This window comes from Centruroides vittatus, unplaced genomic scaffold (assembly GCF_030686945.1).
Source record: "Centruroides vittatus isolate TY-2023 unplaced genomic scaffold, ASM3068694v2 contig_235, whole genome shotgun sequence".
Taxonomy (NCBI): Eukaryota; Metazoa; Arthropoda; class Arachnida; order Scorpiones; family Buthidae; genus Centruroides; species Centruroides vittatus.
Genome location: NW_027121470.1, coordinates 131,498 through 156,300, shown reverse-complemented (window position 1 = coordinate 156,300; position 24,803 = coordinate 131,498). Strand labels below are relative to the sequence as shown.

General features: G+C 27.2%; 1 protein-coding gene across 1 annotated transcript in view; it reads left to right on the top strand.

The window, feature by feature from the left end:
- Positions 1–5,130, top strand: part of LOC136971196 (uncharacterized) — a 135,921-nt gene extending 130,791 nt beyond the window's left edge. Inside the window, exons 11-14 of the mRNA XM_067265672.1 lie at positions 2,529–2,711; positions 2,828–2,913; positions 4,348–4,459; positions 5,000–5,130. Of these exons, the coding sequence (XP_067121773.1) occupies positions 2,529–2,711; positions 2,828–2,913; positions 4,348–4,459; positions 5,000–5,094 (476 nt within the window). The 3' untranslated portion in view covers positions 5,095–5,130. The remainder of the gene's footprint in view (positions 1–2,528; positions 2,712–2,827; positions 2,914–4,347; positions 4,460–4,999) is intronic.
- The last annotated feature ends 19,673 nt before the right edge of the window (positions 5,131–24,803 follow it).

Here is a 24,803-nt window from a genome sequence, read left to right as displayed (position 1 = left end):
ATGTAAAGAATCATTGTTCTCTTCCTTCTCTAGCAAGAAAGATAACGACATTTTACGATAATTTTGAAGATTTAACAATGAATTTAATTAATTTTAACATAATTTATCGTCTAGATATAGAAAAATTAAGATCTTTAATCATTTATTTACGTTTTCCATCATTATCATCAATGGATGCTGGAGCATATAGAAGGAGTTCTCATATGAAATAGTCAGAGATTTATGTAATTCTAATGAAGAATTCTATGTAAATTTTATTTAAAAGTAGAAAAATATATAACTCAATAGAAAATATAAATATTTTTTCGATTAAATTCTTGTTTCAGTTCAAATGTTATCCTAAATAAATGTATATATATGTTCTTGTATACGTGAATGCACTTAAAGAATTTTGTTATCATATTGATTCTTTATTGAACTTCTTTCATTTTTTTCAGTAGACATTTTTGTTTTAAAGTAAAAAGAAATGTATTGTCAAGCATTCTTTAAACATGATTTTTTTCGTGTCAGCTTCTCATCTACATACGAAACATCTGAATTATCCTAAAGAGCCCTGCAGTATCTTTACATTGCTGTTTATATATTTTCAGGGAAGTTATTGGAGAAAGTTTGAAAGAAATTCAGTAAATGTTTCTTAAAAATTAAAAGAAAATAATGCTAATCTTCATAAGTAAAATTACATTCAAATCATAAGTAAATAAAATTTTAAAGTGTTATATCAAAGAAATTTTTACCTTGAAATTAGAGAAATTTCTCTTACGCCAGGAAAATTCTCTTCTTGTAAGGAAATTTTTTATTTAGCTGAAGATTTTTAATCGTTTTGATAAAGGAATTCTTTTTTAAATAAGGGATATTTTGTAATTTTTGAAAATAATAAAGATTCTCAGAATAGTAAAATTTTCTGAATGAGAAAAGGGATTTTCTCTTCAGATGAGGAATTTCCTTTAAATTAAAGCTTCAGATCAGGATAATTGATTTTAGATTTAAAAATTATTTATGTGAGATTTGTTCATCCTTTTCCATAATTTCTATATCTATATCTTCTTTAAGTAGAATATATTCTTAAAAATGTCTTCGATATATACTAGAGAAAATTCACTCTCTACAACAAGAATTTTATATAAACTTAAATGGAATTGAATTTCACGAGGACGAGACCTTCAATATATCAGCAAACATAATTAAATCCTCATCTCTTTATTATTTTCTTAGTTGAATTTTCTTTCTCATTCTCTGAATTTATCTTGCTCTTCCGTTCATTTGCATCTATATTTTTCTGTTTTATCTCCTCACTGTTATCTTCTTCATTCATCCTTTTTCTTCTCTATTATTTCTTCTTGTATAATAATGATGCCTTCTCTCCTCTACAATTCTTATTCTCTTCAGTTATCTTTTCATCTTTGTCTCATCTTCTTATCATTATCATCTTTAATTTTCTCTTCCATCTCCCTATATTTAGCTCATCCCTCTCTTTCTCCTTTCTCATTTTCTTCAACAGCATTTTATCATCTTTCACTTTTCCTCCCCCCCTTAATTATCATTTCAAAATAGGGATTTTTTTTGTTTTACTATAGGGAAATTTCTGTTTAATAATTAAAAATACTTGTTTTAGTGATAAAGAGGTAAAGTCATAAATATATTTTGGATTTCTTTCCCAGTAAAGGTTACATTGATGTAAACCCCTGAAGCTATGATTAATAAAGTATTAAATATACTTTCTCCGAGACAGAATTAAATTTGAGAATTAGAAAATAAAATTTAAATAAAACTTCAAAGAGAAAATAAACAGATAAAATCCTACCGTTAGATGGAAAACTATTTAAAAATTTATCTTGAAAGTTTCTTTAAGGCTAATTTAATATTCTAGAGACTATTAATAAGTAAAAAAGTTAGAATGATGATGACGATGAAGATAAGAAGAAGAAAATGATGAGGGATAAAAGATTAAAAAGAAAGAAAGAGGATGCGATGAAGAAGAAATGAAGAAAGAAGAGTGGAATGAGGAGGAGATAAGAAAAGATGAGGTGGATGAAGAAGAGACGAGAAAAAGGAGGGCGATGGATAAGGAGAAGATGAGGAGAATAATGGGAAGATAAAAAAGGGAGAGAATGGGATGAGGAAGAGGCGAAAAAGAAAAATAGGATGAAGAGAAATAAGAAGAAGTAGAAGCAATGGATGAGGAGGGGATGAGGGGAATAACAGTAATGATAAAAGTGAGGAGTTTGAAAAAAGAGGAGAATCAGAGGAGAAAAAAAGAATAGAGGTGAGGAGTAGTAAAAAATAAGTTTGAGAAGGCTGAAAAGAAACAATTTGAGACAGAATGAAACAACAGAGAATGGGAATAAGTGGTTAAAATAAGAATACGAGAAAAAGGAATAAGAAAAAATGATAAGAAAGAATAGAGGATGAGGAGTAGAAGTAAAAGCAGGAAATGGTGATGGAGTTGAAGGGGGAGAAGTTACATATAAAAGGAATTGTTTTATTTTTCAGTTTCTAAAATTGTTTTACTTTCTGTTTTTCTTTTAAAGCACCCTTAGCCGATAACGACGTGTGCCCTCAGTTAGTAGAGACTGATGGATTGAAGATAAATGCAGGAAAAGTTAGTTTACGTTCAGAAGATTGCAGAGGTAGCACAGCTCACGTGGTGGGATGCAGAAGCAGAGATACTTTAGAATTTTTAACGACATGCGCCTCATTTAAAGATCGTATGAGTTAGTCATTTTTCTTAAATTTATCACCCATAAAGTATAAATTTTCAAATAATAATAATAATAATAATAAACAATTATAAAGAGTAAACATTATTTTAAATATAATTTTTTTGTAGCATTTCAGTGCCACGGATGGTGGGAGGAGAACGAGAAAACTTATCTTATTGCTGGACTTAAAAATTCCAAGACTAAATACTGTTTTGTAAGTAAGGTTATATGCTTAAAGGAATTTTTATTAAAGTCATTATATGATATATATTTTAAAATTTTAATAACAAGTAAGAGTGAGGAGAGAGAGCGAGAGGAGGAAGAGGAGGAGAGAAAAAAATAGTAATAACAATAGTGAAGATGAAGTAGAGCATTCTTTTGGTGGAATATCAATAAATGGAGTGAAGTGATAACATTAAGAAAATGGAACATTCCATCGTCGACAAAACTTTTTCAAAGATATGAAAGAATTTAAGAGGGGGGTTTACGTTCTGTCTAGTTAAATCGACTCTACTAATGACCATAGTTCTTTCTATGTTTTGGGTGTGATGCGTTTAATGTTTTCTTCGACATCAAAAGCCTTTATGTTCCGCTCCACTTAGCGGAAATGAAAAGTCAAAAAAGTGGAAATGGAATCATGTATTGGATGTGAAAAAATATTGAAAAAAACTTTAATTATTAATCAAAATATTCAGTGATATATGCCATGTATTTTTAAAAAATTGTATATGTAATCTTCTGATCTAGGATGCATTGATGTAAAGGAATAAATGAGGAAATTTGATGTAATTTTAAATGAATTTTACATAGTTATGGTTTTTGTTTATGCAATTTCGCATAAAAATATAATTGAAGTCATACAAATTATGTTTTACAAGCATCAGCATCACTCTTCTTCCTCTGAAATGGATGCTCACAGCTTTTCTTAATTTTATATGTAATCTTCTACTCTGTGATGCATGAATATAACTGTTATGAGGAATAAATGAGGAAATTTGATGTATTTTTAATTCAATTTTAAATATTTTTTGGTTCCTATTGATGTAATTTTGTTGGAAAATATAATTAGCATCACGAAAATTATGTTTCACACGCAGCAGCATTATTCTTTTTCCTGTGAAAGACATGCTTGCAGCTAGGATAAATATTAATATTCAGTTTTTGTGGGTCCTAATTTATGTAACTTAAATCAGGAGATAATTAGGATATATTTCGTATTTCATCTTTATATGAAGAAAATATAATTAAAATTTTAAAAAATTGTACCATTAGCACTTCCATTTCTCCTACTAGAGTGATGCTTGTAGCTTGGATACAGCCAAAAATTGCCAAAATTTAATTTTATGGTTCCTTACTTTATCATATATGAGGTTATAACTATGACGTAAATCGTTTTATATCACGAACAAGCCGGATATGCACTTATTATGATCCTATATAAGTTCTTCCCTGTCATTAAGATTCCCTAAATTCTAAGAGACCCTTAACTGTAGGCCCTAGTTACAGATGTACAGCTTACATATCACATTTTCATCCCTACATGCAATGCAAATTCGGAAAAATGTAATTGAATTAATTACAATTTGATGATAATTAGGATGTAGAACTATCCATTGTTATCTGTGGAATTAATTAATTGTATTTTCAGGTGTACACAATCGACGGAATTGTTACCAAATTATCAGCATTGTATGACACATGCCATAGAGGTATTATGCCTGGAATTACAGGGAACCTCACTTTTAACATCACGGCAGCAGGTAAATTGTGTTAAACATTAACTAAGAGTAAGCTTAATAAAGGGCACGAAAGAGCCTTCTACAGGAAAATTTAATTGAATTTTTAGACAATTTTTCTCAAATTATAATTAAATACTAATGTAAATTATATAAAATGTGATGTAATTGTATAAAGTGGCTTAAATTTTTTGATTGAGTATTATTTAAAAAGTTAGGGGCTTTTTAAACGATATACGTTCGTTTCGAGTTGCTACTTATTCAAATTTGACCAATTACGTTAGCCACACTCAAGATTCCGACCAATCAGCGATAAGATAATTTTGAAATTTTAAATTTGACCAATTACGTGAGCTATGCTGAGATTATAACCAATCACCGATAAGAAAATGCAAAATTTTTAAACTCTACTAATCATTTATAGAAACCGAATCAAAAATTCATTAATTAATAAGAGGACGAAGGCCAAATTAAAATTATATTTTTACCTTATAAATTTAATATATATTTTATTAGTTTAACTTACCTTAAATTAAAATATATATATTTTTTTATTTTGTATAGGTAAATGTGAATACCTTCTAAATCGAGCTCCGAGCCAAAAGAGTCTCATAAATCCCTTTATGTTATTAATGGTGGCCTGTGCCTTGATGCGGTGACAGGCTCTGTGATGGACATCTACAAGATAAACAAAACAGTGCCTATTTCCTAAGAACCTTAGAAAAAAAAATTGAATTTAAAAAGAAAAAACAAAAAAAAAAAACAAAAAAGACTGTGGTGTTTGTATGATCTTGTTGTACATAAAAATTTAAAAAAAAGCAACGTGCAATACAAAAGGAGCGGAGATGTTCTGTACTTGTTCCATCCTAGGTCTACTGTTTATTGTTATGTATATTCCCGAAAAAACAGAAAAAATACGAAAAAACATAAAAAAAATTAATAAAAATTCTTTCCTGGTTCAATTTGTCAATTAAAATAAACAAAAAAACATAATTTTTTAAGGTACGACATACAAACAACGTAACAACCGAAAAAACAAAGAACCAACATTTAAACTAAAAAATTAATAAAAATTTCCATTAAAATAATTAAAAATAAAACGCTATTACTCCTTACGATGAAGACGGACACACGAACGTATCCCCTAAAAAATATCGATAATTAAATTTTAAAAATAAATAAAAATTGCTTCCTGGTTTAATTCGTCAATTAAAATCATTTTTAAAATAATAAAAAGTTTACTTCTTAATTAAGGTACGAACTTATATACGAACGTATCGAAAATAATTCGAAATTTTAATTGAAAAATAAGTAAAAACATGTAACTTTTATCTTATAAATTTATAAATATAAACATACAAAATTAAAAATTAAAAAAAATAAATTAGTTTTCAAAGTTCGAACGTACGAACAGACACGCGAACGTATGGTACCAGTTATAAAAAAAATAATAATAAACTTTTTAATTTAAAATAAAGAAAAAAGAAATTTAAAAAAATTAAACACTTACTTAAGATATATTTTTATTATTATAAAAATTTTTTATAAAAATTTATTAAAATTGATATGGTCCTTTAAAAATTATTTCTTAATAATTGATTATTTTATTTAAAAAGTAAATTATAAAAATGGTCGGAAAATGGAGAAAAATAAGAAAAATTGATGATGATATCAAGCAATTTTCTTTAGAAAATTGTTATTAAATTAGTGATGAATATGGATCCTTGCATGTGGAGGAAATATTTATATTTGCTCATAAAAAATCGTAATTTGGGGTAGAGTAGAAACCTCGTTTTAACGTTTTTCTGACGTTATTCGTGCTTCTAAATCAAATTTTTATAAAAAAGTATTAAAAATTAGACAAAAACTAACATATATAAGGTAATAAATTAGCATATAAAGCATAATTAACCTTCAAAAATATCATTTATAATGCAAAATTACCACGCGATGCTCTAAGCGCCGAAGCGTCAAAAGCGCGACTCGATCGTTTTATTCAATTTAAAAGCTAAAATTTTATAATTTTTTAAACAATCTTGACGTTAGAAAACCTCTTTGACATTTAAATATATCATAAATCATTTTTGAGCTATAATTTTTAGTAATAAGTTGAATTTTGTTTATGCCGTTGCGACGCAACGGCCGCGACGTAGCGCTCTTAACATGTAATTTTTTCGTTTTTTATTCAGAGCGAAGTGTATTTATGGAGGTAAATTTTATAAATTATTTTAAAAATTGAATATAATAACATTTAAATAAATTTATAAAAATAATGCTTTTTAATTAATTGTGGATAATTGCATCAATGATTCAAAACAACTTCTGACGCGCCGAACGCGACTCGAACGTCTTGCTTAATAAAATGTTTAATTATATAATTTCTAATCAACGTTTTATGTTTATTTTATCTTTTTAACACTATAATGTAACAATGTTCAATTCTAAGCGTTAATATAAGGCATAAACGTAGACTTTATAGATACTACACGGCGCGCCGGCTCGAGGCAATCGCGACGTCTGCACGTCTAGCGAACTCATAAATGTCACTTTTAAACGTCTGATGACATTTAAAACTTATTAATATTTAATTTAAAATTTACCAAAAAATAAATATTTTAAACGTTATTATAAAATATTAACAAGTTTTTCGTGATTCAAAGCGAAAATACACGAAATTTTAATGATAATGTGAAAAAAAAATTAAAATTAATTCAAGTAATATATAGTTGAACCTTGATATAGTGTCGTTGTGTACAGCGTTAACTTCATATAGCGCCAGTAAATATTTGTGAAATGGTCTTCTGCAGTTTCTCGGTATAGTGAACTGAGCAAAACGATGGCAAGACCACAAAAATTTTCGCTATATCGGGGGATTTTTATATCGAGAGACCACTAAATATTTATTATTGTACTTCAAGTTAAATCCCAAACTCGATTTAGTGTCGATTTCAGGGAAACAATAGCGCTAAATCGAGGTTTATCTGTTATACGTTATCTCATCGACATCTGAGCATCATTGTTTACTATTGTTTTTCGGAAGACAATTAAACCAAATTAAATTAAATATTATTACTTTTTTAAAATTTAGTTAATTATATTAATGTCAGTTTTCCATTTGACATATTTAAAGTACAGAAATACATTTATAATAATTAATATTAATAATACATTATAATTATTACATTAATGTAAAGTTTCTTTATTTATTAACAAATTTTAATTCAAAAAATTTAAATGTAATTAAATTTATTTTAATTTTAATTTTTGAGGTGTTGAATGATTGGAAATGCGATTTGCGATGACGTTTTGATCATAATGCTGTTGATGCTACTTTGTTGTTACTGATGATGATGAGGAGAAAATAGATGATGACGTTTTGATAATGATGATACTCACGATGACGTTTTGATAATGAAAATAATGTCATCACTGAAGTCTAGTTTTATTGATGTTAATGCTGATATTAATGTAACTGTAAAAATTAAATAATACTGAATATGAATACATGGGGTTATATTATATGAGGGATAATATTATAGAGAGACGCTATCTGTTGTTGCTGCTACTCTTATTTACGATGTCAATGTCGAACTCGAATTCTGTTTCTGTTCGTGATAACACTGATATTAATATTGTGATAATAAGATAATACTGAAGGATAGAAGGATAGATACATTGGGCAGAATGATGTTATATAGAGATGAAGGTTTTGCTGCTGAACTATAGTTGAAACTACAAATGCTGTTGTTGCTACTTGTTATGATAATATTAATGATGCTGTAGTTATGATGATAATGCGAATGTTGATTTTGTTTCTTCTGATGATAAAATTATATAAACTGTGCTATTACATTAATGAAGATGTTAACTGTTCTGATAATAGTAATATTAATATTGATGTTCTTTATCTTATCTGGATATTATTATCACTGTTGATAAGACTGTTTCAGATACTCTTTGTTTTCTTCCTTAAAATCTTTAAGCTTAATTAAAACAGTTATTTATGTTTTATTTATATTATGAGATATTTTTGAAAATAATTTTTACGTGACTTTAATTATCATCTTTTATCTTATTATAATTAATAGATATTGGTAAAGTTGATAGTAATCTTCAGTTTACTCCTAAAAGAGTTCAATTATTGGCAAGTGGAGAAGAAGAAAAAGAGGAAGATAAGTTGCCAAATCGATGTTTGAAAAGAATATTTACAAGATTCACAATTTTGAAACAATTCCAAATGGAATTCGTCACACTAAAAAGCAAAAATTGTAAACTAATACTCTGTATAGTTTCCTTAAAAAGAACTTTGCATTCCTGAAATTATGCTGCATTTCCTGCTTGCAAATACTTCTGAGAGTATTTGCAAGCAGGATTTTTACATTAAAAATAATATAATATCCTTATTATCGTTCACAGAGTGGCCCAAAAAGTTAGTTGACCACGTAAAGACAGAGCTGGAATGTAAAAGAAATAATAAAACATAAACGGTTAACTGATTTTAGGCCAATAAATAAATACAATGGCAAAGTGTAGTATAACTGCTATTTATGATGATTCTACTGACAGTAAAGCAAATACAGCGAATTTCTAAAAACGGCCACCTCCCAATGACGGTCTTGTTTTTCAGCATACATCATAACCTCCAAACGACGGCCATCTTGTAATGTCTCTGTCAACGTCCACTGTTTAGAGGTTTGATTATGTTAATGCTGTGATGCTGGTGTTGATTCTGTTAATTAAGATACAGACATTGATTCTAATTAGCTTCATAATTAATTTTAACGTAAAGAGTATTAAACTACACATTGAAATTCGGCATAATATATTGATAACGATGATGATCGAAATCATCATCGTTATCAATATATTATCGATATATCATCGATGATAAAGCTAATATTAAATCTATGATAACAGTGATGCAGTTGCTGTTTTTGTCAGTAGTTATGCTAACGAAAATGAAATTGCTTCAATTATAATTATATAATAAAGATATTTAATTAAAGATGTACGAAATTGCATAACTATAATTATATTTACTAAAATTATAATTTAATTTTTAAATAAAAGAATAATTATTTTATACATAAACATATTTACTTATTAATTTTAATATTTAATAATTTACATTAAAAATTCTCGACATGAGTAAGAAAAAAATTAAATTCAAATTTTGTTTGAAATTTATAATTTTTTAATAAATTAAAATTAAAATTTTTCTTTTTCTGAATTAATATATGAAAATAAAATATATTATAAATTATTCTTTCTCAATATATCTTCAAGTAAACTTTTCAAAATCAATATCCTGAAAATTTACCAATTCAAATAACTATATTCATTATAAATATGGAATTTTAACCGAGCTGACGATGGAAAAATATATTTTAAAATTCAGGAAAATGTATCAAAAAATTTATATAACTTTATATACTTTTCGATATTTTAATGTAATATATAGCTTATATATAGTATAATATATAATCAGCATAATCTAATGATAATTATAATGATGATGTTAGTTACTGTTTCATACTTCACCTGTTTGTAAAGCGGGTGCGAATGTTGTAATGATGATGATGCTGATGATGATGATGATGCTGATGTCGATGCTGCTTCTGTTGATAACGAGGCTAATATGAATACTTATGCTGATTCTATTAGTATTAATATGCTGATTTAGTTCTAGTGATGAGGATCCTGATGCTAATTCTATTTATAATGATGATGATGCCGATTCTATTTAGGACGATACTGACTTCGATTCTATTAAGGGTGATGCTGATGCCAATTTATTGAGGATGATGCTGATGATTTTATTAATATAATATACATAGTAATAATATACATAGTTATTGACAAAAAATTATACACTCAGAGCTGTCCGCTTACTGCAAAGTTCAGAGTTTGTAAATGATAACAATTGTGTTCTAACTGCACACCAGGTGATGAATGCCACAACAATGCTTTAAAATCGCTAACTTAGTATCTTTAAAAAAGGCTATGGTAAGAATTTTCAGTGTACCTGCTGTTTGAAAGTCATCATCAGGCACATCATAGCATAAGGTGAAGCCAGACACAGTCTTCACTGCCTGCAATACAATCAGACATTACACTCACCTATCTAAGTTTGACAAAGGTCACCTGATAAGACTAAGGCTGCGACTATGCAGACGCGAGCGAGCGAATTTTCCGAGCGAGCGAGAATATCTGGCGAGAAGAGGCGAGACGCGATAAATATCAAAACCTGTCAGATATGTGCGAGAACCAGAAATTCGCTCTCGCCAGCGTTATTTCTCGCTTCTCGCTTGTGCATGGTTTTCCTTTGCGAAAACTAAATCGCTCGCAACCTCTCGCTCGCTTTAAATTCGCGTCTGCATAGTCGCACCCTAAGGATGCTCGTTTCACGGAATTTCCCGTTGTATGGATCTTTCTGGACTGGCGGTGAGAAGCTGTTGGATGTAATAGATACGTCAGTTCACTGCACGAGCGTCTTTATCCGCCATCCTGAACAGATGAAATTTTCTCTAAATATCTATCTTTTCCTGTACCGATTGGCACGCGACTAGCATATGCAAATTTGCATGCACGGCGACTTGTACGCTTCCTCCCACTAGAACTCCCAACAAGGTTTCAAGTCTCGAGTAATGTAAGTAGCGACACGAAGATATTGAGAATATCACGTGGTAACAAACCATTTACTGAACGAATTCGTGACATGTCCTTTTAGGGACGAATTCCGACTTTATTATTGAGGGTCACACTGCCTTAGTGCTGGCATGTAGTCTGGATACCATATCATGTGATAGTTATTACATGTACAGTACAGTACAGTACTCTCTGAACATATAGTTGTGCGGCCAACATCCTTCTCACTATCACTATAGTGGGGGAACAAAACAAAATAGACATAAAATTATGAGCCTTCACAAGAGACTAGTTTAATTTACGAGCCTTCACATGGAAAAAATATATGAGCCAACTATGGGACCAACTAACTACTAACCAACAACACAAACACAAATATAATTCTTTTAGTGCTCACCGAGTGAGAAGAGGTTGTTGTGGGGATGTTGGCAGCACAGCAATGCATTTAGGTGATCCTGCTCACCCATATGTTGCAAGATAGCAAGATCATTATCCTGTCGACCATCCCGTACGACAAAACAATCTTTACGTTTCCCACACTGACATCTGTCAGTGTGGGAAACGTAAAGATTGCTTTGTCGTACGGGAAACTTTCCTTTTGTTACGACACTACTCGTCATTATGTTGAGGTTCATTAGACTGGCGCGTAACTTCCTTGTCAATGAGTGTATAATTAACATGATTTGATGATGATTCCACTGTTGATTTTGCTTCCGTTAATGATAAATCTAACGTGAATGTTTCAGTGAAAGTATGCTGATGTTGATTTTGTTAATAACTCTTGTGTTGGTACTACTAATGAGCTCATCTTCATCACATTCCAAAAAATGTATCAATTTTCTTAATTAAAATATTCAAAAAAACTTAAATGTACTACTTAAATAATTTCTAAATGAATATAATCAGTTTGAATGTTGAATTTCTTTAATTAGTTTGCCTGCTCTTACATTTTCTACTTTCACTTTTCTTTTCTTTTTTTTTTTTTAATTTGTCTTATTTCCTTTCTCCGAAACGAATATTAGAACTCTTTTAAGAAGAATTTCTTTTAAATGAGGCCATGATTATTAACTTCTGGATTCTTTTAATTAAAGAAATTTATACTTTTAGTAAACGACAGTTAATAAATTTATTCGTTTTTAATCGCTAAAATTAGGATAATTTAATCCTGACGTTGCTACGTAAATCGCCATCGTATCAAAGGATGTATACGGCGAAACGTGTTGAAAACGAAACCTGGATAAGAAAGAAACCTGTCTAAACGAAAGAAATTTATAGGAACGGCGCGCTTTTCTATGTTAGAAAAAGAACCTGTTAAAAACGGAAACTTTTCAAATAGGAAAATATATTCGATTCCGGTTTACGCAGATTTTACTGTACTTTAAAGGTAATTTTTTAAGCGATGTAATATATGTATATATAAATTTTTTAAAAATATATATTATTTTATTTATTAAGAATATATGTAGAGGTTTAACCTGTCTGACAAGACATTAGTAACTTGTGTGTGTGTGTGAGTCAGCTGTAAACTTATTGAAAAATGAGATACATTATGATTTTTATAAAGAAAAATTACTTAAAGTTGTAAATATTTTACAGTATAAATATAAATATATAATACAAAATAATTTACGGTAATAAATGCAAATAAATAATGCATAACCTACAATTCTTGAACACTTATTAAGTAAAATCCAGCAACGAGTTGTGTAACTTTTCCGGCAAAAAGAAAATTTAAAATTGTGCGTGGCGCCATCTGTTACGAGATTTTATTTAAAAAGATTTTATATTATTAATTATTATAAAACGACAAAAAGCTTAATTTTGAAGGTAGAGATGAGTTTTATAAAAAATTGTTAATGCGAATAACGAGTAAAATGTTTATCAAGTTCGATCCCACTCGAGATATGAAACATGACCTCTCTTCTATATCTCCAGTCCGTTGACCTTTAACCACCAAAATTCAATAGCATCAATGCCCTAATACACAAACCACCCTAAAAAATTTCGGAAATTTTCGACAAAAGGCAGAGAAGTTATAAAGCTTCAAAGTGGGGTGGAAACAAAATCGTGCCCCCATACAAACATACAGAAAAAACACCCACTTCTTCGCATTTTTCCACGTTTATTGGTCTCCCGAATCTTTAAAAAATTATGTATACATAATAATATATATAAGCTACTAATATAGACTATTGTAATGAATAAAGCATACAGAAAAAGGAGTTAGAATGTGATAAATAAACGTAGCGAGATACATGTTAATATTATATTAAGCATATCTAAACAATTATGTAAAGTTTATCACGTAGTGTCAGGGGAAAAGAAATTAGAGGAGCAACTGGTCCAAGTTTTATGATAAGTTAAATTTTCCACAGGGACCTAAGATAGTAAGTATGAAAAATTTGATGCAATTGGTCAAAAGGTTTAGGAGTTAATGGGGGAGGATAAAATCAATGGGGGTGGAGTAGGAGGTTTTATGATAGCCTATATTTTCCGCCGGTCCTACAGAATAAACTATAAAAAATTTGATCGATCAAAGCGTTTAGAACTGTATAAAGAGCAGACAGTCATAATATATTGATAATTATTATAAGATATATAATGCAATTATATTTATAAGTAACGTCAATGAAAAATGTATACTACGTATGTATAGAAAAATATATGTATTTTGTTAAGAATGCATGTTTTTATGTATATAAGCAAATACTATAATTGTAAGAGGAAGAGCCCAGTTATAAGAAGACCCCATAATTTAGTCTTTTATGTAAAAAATATGGCATAAAAACTGGTATAAATTAAAGATTTTTAAAAAACGATTTAACGACTTATTATTTTTCCGGCTGTTATACTGTATATATAAGTAACAAAGAAAAAGAGGAAAAGCATGGCAATTGGTCGGAAAATGACTCCCCTTGTCGAAAATTTCTGAAATTATGCAGGGAAGTTTGTGTATTAGAGGCAATGATGCTGTTAAATTTGGATGGTTAAGTCGAGAGGATGGAAAGATAGAGGGGGTCATGTATCTCGTATCTCGAGTGGAGTCAGATTTGATGAAGATTTTATTCCTTGTTAGCATTTACAATTCTTTTAATAAAATTCGTCTCTACCTTTAAAATTAAGCTTTTTGCTATTTTAATAATTAATTATATAAAAAGTTGCTTTAATAAAATCGCATAAGAGATGGCGTCATACGCAACTTTAATTTATTTTGTCAGTAAAGTTACGTAACTCATTGTTAGATTTTTTCTTATATTTTATAGTATACAGATGTGGGAGCCAATATTTGTAACTGGATAGGGCCTCTCTTTAATTACTTTCAGGCCTCGTGTGTATATAATTTAGGCATAAATTTCCCTCTTATATAAAGTACAAAGTATTATCAACATCAAACTTATTACATAAGAGTATTAAACATGAAATATTTATATAAATAATTATTAGGATTATTTCTTAAATCAATAAATTCATATTTTAATTAGTTTATATTCTCTATTTAACTAAATTACATAAATTCTAAATAATAATCAATTAAAATTATTTAAAAAATTAATAATAAAATACAACTATATCAAAATATTTATATTTAACAATAAACAATTATAATTAATTGGTTTCAAATTTAAATTTAAATCAACCAATCGGGAATAACTGTCGGTTTCATTGTAAGAATAACCGTCTACTGTATTATTATTAATAAAATATTATAAATAATAAATTTATTTTTTAATATATTTTACAATTTTCAAGAAATACGTTTGAATTTTATAGTTTTTTTGATAATAAATTAAATTTTTAGAATTTTATTAAAATTGTTTACTGTCAAGTTTACATAAGTTAAAGGAGTAAGAAAGATTTCCGTTGTAATTAATTATTTTCGGAAAAAAATAAAAATAATTGATATTTCTAATTAATTTTAATTGCTTTTTATCACTGAACAACAATTTTATTTAATTTATTAATTATAAATTTTATTTCTAAGTTTGCGTATAACATTTAACTTATTTCATTAAACTTTGTTTTAAATTATTTATATTATTTATAACTTGAAATATTTACTAAAAAGTATAATTTATTAAAATAGAATATATAATTTAAACAAGAAAATAATTGAATAAAATATATTTATAACCAAGAAAGTCGCTTCGATTTATGTTGACTTGGGTAGTGGACTCGAAAAAATTTAGTTATAATGATGTTTTTTTTATAATATTTTTTTTCTAGAAAATTTAAATTTATATAATAATTATTATAAAGAATGTTGTTTTGATATTATAAACGTAAATAACTCTTTGTAGAATATATTAAATTACGATAAGCGCTTCTTTGTATTACGTACAGTACAGTATTATTGGCTTTAGAAATTAATGAATAAAAGTAGAGGAATATTAATAACATGTTTAAAGGAATTAAATATTTGTTATAGAAATAAGTAAATAATGTAGAAACATCACAGGAATGATGAATATTTATAACTTGAAATATATGTATTCATTTAAGTAAAATAACTTCCATAAAGCGCAAGTTATTAAATTAGTTAATGAATCTTGTATGAAAGATAATTTTCTTTTAAGACTTTATTTTTTTTAAAATGTTTAATTATACGTGATAAAGGGTTATTTCTTGTGTTAGAAACATGAAAATATTTTTGCTTTACCGTAAAATTATTATTTAGGAGGAAAAAATCCACTCCATTCATCCACTTAATATTAATCTATACATTTATATTTTCGCTTTGCTCTAACCAAGTAATTAAAATTAAACAAATCGGATTTAAATTTTAATTAATACTAAATATTTACAATTTAAATTTTCAGAAAATTTTCAATAAAAATGTATATATAATTAATCATAAGAAACAAAAGATGTGATTCATTCAGAGGGAAGTTGTTTTAATGCGGAAGATTAATAATAATAATAATAATTATTATTATTATGTAATAAATTTTATGTTAATTTTTTGAATATTTTAACGGGTTATAATTATGAAGAAAATTGAATTTTTGTCATTGTACAGAATATAATTTTTTCTATTCTTTTAATTTTAAAGTCTTGTCAAAGTTGCTGTGGGTAGTAAAAGAATTATTGTCCATATTAAAGCCGCAACACTAATGATAATATAATAAGATTCTGGTGGATATTAAGATAATAAATGTCTAAGAATCATCTAAATTGACATTTTACGACACACAAATTTGCCATAAACGTCTTCGAAAGACCATAAATGTCCTTGGATGCGGCTGGAGTTGAAGATGACGTAGCTCATGAGTGATCATGTTTTTAATGCTAGCGTCGCATAGGGATTATATTTTCTTATTATGAAAATGGAAACCATGCAACTTTTTATAGCATTTTTGGCATAGTTTGGAAAAAGATTTGCCTTTCTTCTCCCTCTTCTACAATTTTATAATATATGTGGAGAAATTAAACAAGAATTTTATGGCATTTCGTTTATTTATAAATCCGGTTTTTTTACTCTTCCTCTTCGTTTTTTCTACACTTTAGATTAATAATTTTTTTACGAAATGAAATACAAGAAGATATTTACAATGTTTATCCATCTGTTGATACATTTCTTTATTTGAAAGCTTAAAAATAAAAGAAAATTTATGCAATTTCTAGTTGATAAATGTATAATGTAAGATATATGCTTTTAATTTTCGATTTTAACACGCTGTTTTATTTATTTTCCCTTTATTAAATCTAGTATATATATTTTTTATTTTACCTTCAGATTCCGGCTATTTGCATTTATATTTATTTTTCTGTGCTGCATAATATTGCAGATAAATTAGAGTTGCTGATTTTATAGAAAAGAAATCTTACATCATTTTGGAGAGCAATATATTCATTCTGCAGTGAACTAGGATTAATCATCGTGCATGCCTGATGCTATTGACTGGATAGGAGGCAACATACATATTTCATTGCTTCCTTCATCCAACTGTACAATTTTTCACTTGATTCCGAATGAATTCAGTTGATTAACCATTGTTTTTGAGCAACAGAATCTTTTATTCGGTTAAATCCATTAGAGACCACATTTTTCTTCAGCAACAAAATCTTTTTAATGGTTTCTCTGTTCTTTTTCTCTTTCCTACCACAAACATAAACCTTCTTTCATAAGAGAAAATGAAAGTTTAATGATTAGCAGAAAACGTTTCTGCTTCATAATTTAATTAAAATAATCAAACTTAATCAATTAAAGTTCAGTTTGGTGATATTCTTTTAACTACATTATAAAAATCTTCAAGGGGTTCATTTTTCTTTGTATAATATTGACATATCTCATAATAGAAATAGCGATGATGTGGAATAAACTTCCAACAACAGAATGCTGACAGGGGAAAAAAATTACATTTAAAGGAAAAGGAGGGAGGAAAAAATCATCTGTAAGAAGAGACAAATTCTGAATTCAGCAGAGTCACAACTTTTGAATTCAGAGTTACAAGCAAGATCTAGTTTCTCTTTGATAGATGAACTGTTTAAAGATCCATATAACAAATAAATTTCTAAGAAATCAAGTAAAAATTTATATAAAATAAAGAATTCGCGATTGTAAATAAAATTTTGTAAAATTATTGAAGCTGAAGAGAAGATTAAGCAAATTTCTATGCATATAAAAAAGTCACACTTTTACATTTTCTGTAAAGAAAATTTATATTTTATGGATGATGTACGAAGAAAAGAAGAAATATCAACATGTATAAGAAATTACGTGATTTCTTTAATGGTTAATTTTGAAATCATTGTTTAATTTACGGTATGAGGGCTAATTTCTTGATATTAAATTATTCACAGCGGCATTACGAAATATTTGTAACGATTTTCAATAAAGTTAAAGAAAGAAAAGAATGAGGAGTTGAAAAAGTTTTCAAAAAGTATTTTTAATGAAATAAAATTCATAAATCATTTCAAGGAACATCAAAAGGAAGAATCGCGTGTGTTTCCAACTTTACACGCAAGGAAGTTAAGAGAAAGCGGAATTTATGAATTATTATTTTTTTATTTTTTTATTTTTAACACGATTTTATTTATGCATTTGTAAAGAGAATAAATGTTGGAAATCCCCCATAGAATTGACTTTTATATAAAAAAGAAAAATTAATTAAATCGAAAATTAATTGTTGTAAGAAGTCAGTTAATTAAATTGGAAAAATCGAATGATTAGTCATGAGATTTTGTAAATGTCACGAATTAAGAATTTAAAACGTTTAAGTGAATTAAAAAAGAAATTTTTTCTATTTATTTTACTTTATTTTTAAAGTATAAATGCCTGGAGGTATTGAATATTTACTTTTTTTTTACCTTTCTAGGAAATGTTAAGAAGTGAAAGTGATGAGAAGGATGCTCCTCCGCATCCTTCGGATGCTGCAGATGTTAGCAACATTAGATACATCTGGAGCGTTAAATATTCGGTTATGGTTGCCATAAAATTTATATATCTTCATTCAATTATTCGTAAAAATCTTCTAAAATAAGAAGAAGAAGAAGAAGAAAAAATACTATTTGTGCCAATCTAGATAGACATAGCCTCTGAAATAATATTCGTTTAAGTTAAAAATTAAGTAAATTAATTATATAAATATATATAAAAATAATAAATTGTAAATTTTAAAATTTATTTAATAAATTTTATTTTATACAGAATTTATTTATTTATCAAACTTGAGCTCTATTAAACGCGAATCTATCAAAACTTATCGTATTGATCGAATGTATTCATCATTAAAATAATTTTTTAAGTGCTGATTTTAAAGCGTTTTGGAAAGAGAATTACAGTTATTTTATTTCTTTAAAAATACATTTTTTTGAAAAATATAATATTTTAATAATTTAAATTTATAAAAATTGTAGAATATAAAAAAAAACGCTACTTATTTAATTTTCTTATTGCTCTTATGCGATTGAAATTCTCAACCTCTATCTTTATGTACTCTTACAACTTTTAATTATTTTTTTAAAGTGGAGTTTTGTTGGTACGTTCGTATGTGTGTCCACATCTTCAAAAGTAAGTTTTTTCTTTAATTATTAATTATTTTAATTAACAGATTGAATCGTGAATTTGATTTTAAGGCATTTATCTATATTACTTTTTTTAAAGTAGTAATTTATCTTATTTTCTAAAAAATATAAATATCTGCTATATAAAATAAAATGTACAATATTTTCTAGAAGTTATATGGTTATGTAAATTTTTCAGAAATTTATTCTATAATTCCTGAATATGTACTTTAGATAAATTATCACCTTGAAAACAAATTAAAATATTTTTTTTTTTTATTATTGAAATATTTATTTCCAAGGGAATTTCCCCTATTTTGGGGGGTATACATATAGTAATTTAATATTACATTTTATTTTATGTAATTATATAGTAAGAGACATAATATAGAAAAATAAATCAGTAAGTCTACATGACTCACCAACATAACATTAGTTGATGTTTTAAACAACTCAAAAAAATATAGATTGTCTTAATAATTCGTTTTCTAGAATTCAAAGTTGTGTTGGTAAACCAATGGTTAAATAGTACAGAGAATTTTCTCAGTAAATTTTACAAAAAAATTAAAAATTTTATAGGCATCTTTTTTATTAATGTTGTTTAATCTATTTTTGAAGTCAATAGGTGATTTTAGACAGCATATATTTTTGATATTGCATTTTTCTCGAATATTATTCAAGGGTTGACAGTTTTGTAGGAGGTGAAGCACCGAGAAGTCCTCTTGTTGACATAGCAGGCAGTATTTATTTGAAAGATTTATATAAGTGTTATTAATAAAAAGCGAGTATTTATTTAGGCGTAGTTGAATTATTAATCGTTTTACATTCAGATCTACTGGTAGCCATATATAAGGTTGAAACGAAGGAATATTTAAGATATTGGTGTACCAGGGATGATAATTGCTTTGGGTTAAGGAAAGTTGATCTTTGTTGATTGATTGAGCGATAGCAGAATTCATCAAAAGAGAGTAACCATATTTCCAGTCCTGAACTGAGTCTGTAAACAATAGTTCCGATATTCCAAAAGAATTTAATATTCTTCGAATTTTATATTGCCATAACTGTTTATTATTGTTGTTTTTACTTTGTTTTACCATTTCTTGGTATAATAGTTTAATATTGTTTAAACAAATTAAAATATTTAAATTCTTTGAAATTAATTTGAAAAATCGTAAATATTTTTTAAAATTATACAAGTAAAACTGTGTAAACCAAAATCACATAGAACCGAGTATTTTTTTTTTTTTTTTACAGTTTGGCAGGTTTCCGCTTTATTCAGGTTTCGGTTTGAACAGATTTTACTGTGTTTCTTAAAATCCAAAAGTAGTCGATGTGAAATATCTAAAATATTATTAATAATTAAATACATAAAACACTCGAATTACCTTTAAAAAAATCTCTAAAACCTCCAAAATATCTGGAATTAAATATTTAATACTCAATATATATAAAAAAAAGAAAATCTAGAATTTACGAGCAATTATTGTGGCATCGTCGCAATGGAAGGCTGCAATTTTTAATCATCTTTTAATTTAAAAAAAAAATCACGCGACTTTCGGTCCAGACCGGAAGTTCCGATGTACTTAATCTGGGCCTCCGACTCCTAAGCTTTCTATATCTGATGTGGATATTAGTGGTGTCTTGCCCCTGTACATCATATTTCTCCTGATAACAACGGAGTCAGGATGGTTATCTATCTAACCACTACACGAGAAAAATTTGAATTGAAATCACATGACTTCCGGTTCAGACGGGAAATTATTGTGTAGTTAATCAAGGCGTCTGGCCCCTAGCTTTTTCATTTCTTGTGTCCATTTTCATCTATCTAACTTTATTTGATAGATTAACGAAGAACAGAAAGACAAACGAACAGATAGACGACATGGGAATGTACCGGTATTAATTAATATTGAAAAACTAACGAATGTCTAATTAATAAATATTTTAAAATGAAAGTGGACGTTTATTAATGATGTAAAATAATATTTATCATCATTAATAAAGTGCTTTATCGTATAGATAAACGAATAATATATAACGTGTAAACCAAAAATTGTAAAAAAAATTAATAATAATATGCATTAACCTTGACATTGAAACATTTATGACAATTAATTTTAAACAAAATTTAATTTTACATGCATTTTTTCTCGCATTATTCTTGTGTTTAAAGTGTTAAGTAATTAATTTTATTTGATTAGAATGAATGTACTATTAAGAAAAATTACTCTAAAAGTTATTAATTATTATTTCTAATTTTCTAAAATATTAATTTAAAATGTTTTTGAAATTCTGATGAGTTTTTAATTCCAATACTTTAATACTATAGTCGAGGAAGTGAAGGTGTCAATCAACTTCTCTGGGGGGTTCGGGAGGTCGAAAATCTGCAGAATTTTTTTGGAATGAGCCTCAAATTCCCACCAATGCCTTAAAAGAAAGACATCCTATGTGCCCACAGGGCGGGAAAAAATCAAAAAAGTGCCCACATGGCGTAAAGCAGAAAAAAATATTCAAAATTTCGGTTGAATGGGTTACGGCAGCGCAACATACGGATGATATGCCTTTCAGGAGGAGTTTCTATGGAAAAATAGCCCCCAATTAGGTGTTAGACACGTGAAGGTCAGAAAACTCCACGTGACCAACACGTTGATTATCAATGCTAGATAAACAATACGTAGTTTATTCACTCGGCTAGTGGTTAACATATCAATTAAAAATTTTTTTTTTAAACTCATTATCACTGATCATAATTAGCTTAATTATTACAAATTCCAATAAATCCAATAATACGCAGTTATTGAAAATAATTTTAATAATATTATATTTTTCTAAATGGAAAATCTTTTACTTCAGATATTTAAAATGTATTTATTATTCAAATTTTCCAAAAGCTCTATAAAAATATTTATTTCTTATCATGCCAAAAAATGCATTTATTTAGCCACACAAGTATATATTATTACATCAATTTGATGTCATTTGATACTTCTTTAATATAAAAGTTATATAGGAGGTTTATCAAATTTGTGTTGGAGAAAAGCTATTGTAACGAAACAATTACGCGTAGATGCAATATATTTTTCAAAAATACATAATACAAAAATTTCAAAAATTTAAAGATAAATATTTATTATTATGATTATTTTTTTAAATTGCATAAAACTACATTTTTTTTAAAATATTGGTCCACCAATGGCTGAGCGGATAAAACCACTGAACTCTAGTAGCGGGTAAGCTCCTCCCAACGGCCTATTGAAAGGAACAGAAAACTTCACATGCTCCTCCCGCTGCACGTGAAGTTTTCTGGTTTTTCTTCACGTGTCTAACACGTAAATAGGGGGCCTGTTTCCTGCAGAAAGTCCTTCTGGGTGGCATTTCCCTTAGCAGATGGCCAGGTGTTGCGTTGCCTTGTTTCGTCATACCTGTCCTTCCTTATTCTAAAATTGAAAAATAAGTTACCAAAATATATTGTAAATAATTGATTAAAATTGTTTTAATATTAATATTACAGAAATATACTTATGTTTTCCTTTTGCTTTTTTACGTGTAAGAAAGAGAATCTTGAAAGAAGATATTTGGTATGCTCTTTCTCTTTTCAATCTCCGTTTTCTGCGTGTAAGATGAGGCAATTAAAGTCATGGAAATATTAAACGTAGCGGAAACTAATTTTCTATTATATAATTGCTGCCGGTAAGAAAATCTAGCTTAATGAAAACGTTAATTTGATTATGACTCATAACGTTTGTAAAGGTTCGAAGAACAACACTTCATCCCGCTTTAGGTATTCTTCTTTTAAGATGTTGGATGTAATTTCCGAAATATATATAGAGTTACGTACTTTTTCGATTAAGAAACTCATGTTTCCTTCTTTAGTTTTCTTTTAATAATCAATGAAGCGTTGAATATAAATTTTTCACTTTTTGCTCCGATAATTTCGTGTTCATTACTTTCGAAACTTTTTCCCCTAAATACAGTAGTATTTAGTAATAAAGGATAATAACCACTAGAGGGCGTATTGCGATTAATAAAAATATTTTGCGGGTATGTATTTTAAATAAATTACATAAACTTCAACTAAGAAGTTAATTGTTTTATTTATATTAATTTTTAACTTAATTTTCGTCTATTAATTGAAAATTATATGTTTTAACGTTGAGAAATGGCTTACTTAAAAGTTTCATAAAATTAATCTGGTTTTAGTAGTATTTAGGGTAAAACGCAGAGAGCGCTTATAAAAAAATAATTGAAATTCCAGTAGAGGCAGCTTAAATAAATCGTAAAAATCAGTTTGAAAGAAAATCTTTCAGATGTGATTTCACATCTTTTTTTAAAAACGTGTTCTTAAAATCTTATAAAAAAAATTCTTTTAGCTGCGACATTTTTTGCAGGTATTCACGTCATTTTTAAACATTTTTTACGCGTTATTTTTTAATCGCAGTTAAATTTAAAACAGCAAGTTAATAAATATTTGTTTTATTAAAATTTTAACCGATTCTATAAAATACAGCGTTAATAATCTACGAAAATAAAAAAAAGAGTTTTTGCGAATGTATTCTTCCTTAAAAAACATTTACCTCTGTGTTAGTAGTATGTGTAAACATACCACTAGAGGGCGTACAATCGAAATTAAACAACTTTTAGAATAAGTATATAAAAATAATTTTATATAAATGAAAAATTAAGTTGTTTTTATTTAGTTACTTATATTTTCCTGCTTTTATTTTTATAAATACAGTTGAGATTATTTTTAAAAAATAAAGGAATGTTTGGTTTTGATTTTATCTAGAGGTAAACAGAAGGGGGCGAATAATACCAAGATTTTCAAAAATAAAATCGGAATAAGTTTTTGTAAATATTAATAGTAAATGCATTCAACCTTAAACATTTATATAGATATATATATATTGAATTTTAAAAAAGATAAATTGATAGAGGGAAAAATTTTTTTAAAGTTTTCATTTTGTTAAATATAACTTTCATATAATATATATATATACTTTTACAAAATATATTATTTTGAAAATATTCTTTTTAGTCATATAAATTTTCAAAATAAATATTTTATACGTTTTAAATACCATTAAGTTTTAAAAAATTTCAAATAAATATAGATACATTTACAAACATTTAAAAATAAAATAAAATTGAAATGCCGCAACTAGTATAGCTTATACATATATACATTAAAAATTTTTTAAATAAAAACTGAAATATATTTCTTAAATCAAACACCACAGCTCTTATCTATATTAATAAGTAAACAATAAAAAATGTATCCATTAGCGTTTAATAGAATATTTACACAACAGCCATTACATTTTTAATATGCATATGCATATGAATACGATATCAGTTTAAAAATAAATTATAAGTAACTACGATAGACTTTAATATTTTAGAAAAGATAATTATGATTTATAATTAAAGTTTTGTAAACTTAAAAAGATGTGAAAGATACTAAAGTGCGAGAGAAAAATAAGAATGCTATGGACAAACAGAGTAACTGCTCCAGATGATGTACACGCTTCAAGGCACCTCTCCTTTAATGATGATGAAAAATAACAATAAATATATATATATATATATATTTCAAATCGTTTGAAATGTTTAATTTCATTTAATTAAATATCTGAATATATAAATCTTAATTAGTTTCAACAAAAATTTTTCTTTATGTATGACTTCTTGTCGTATAAAAATCTTGCAAATAACATTA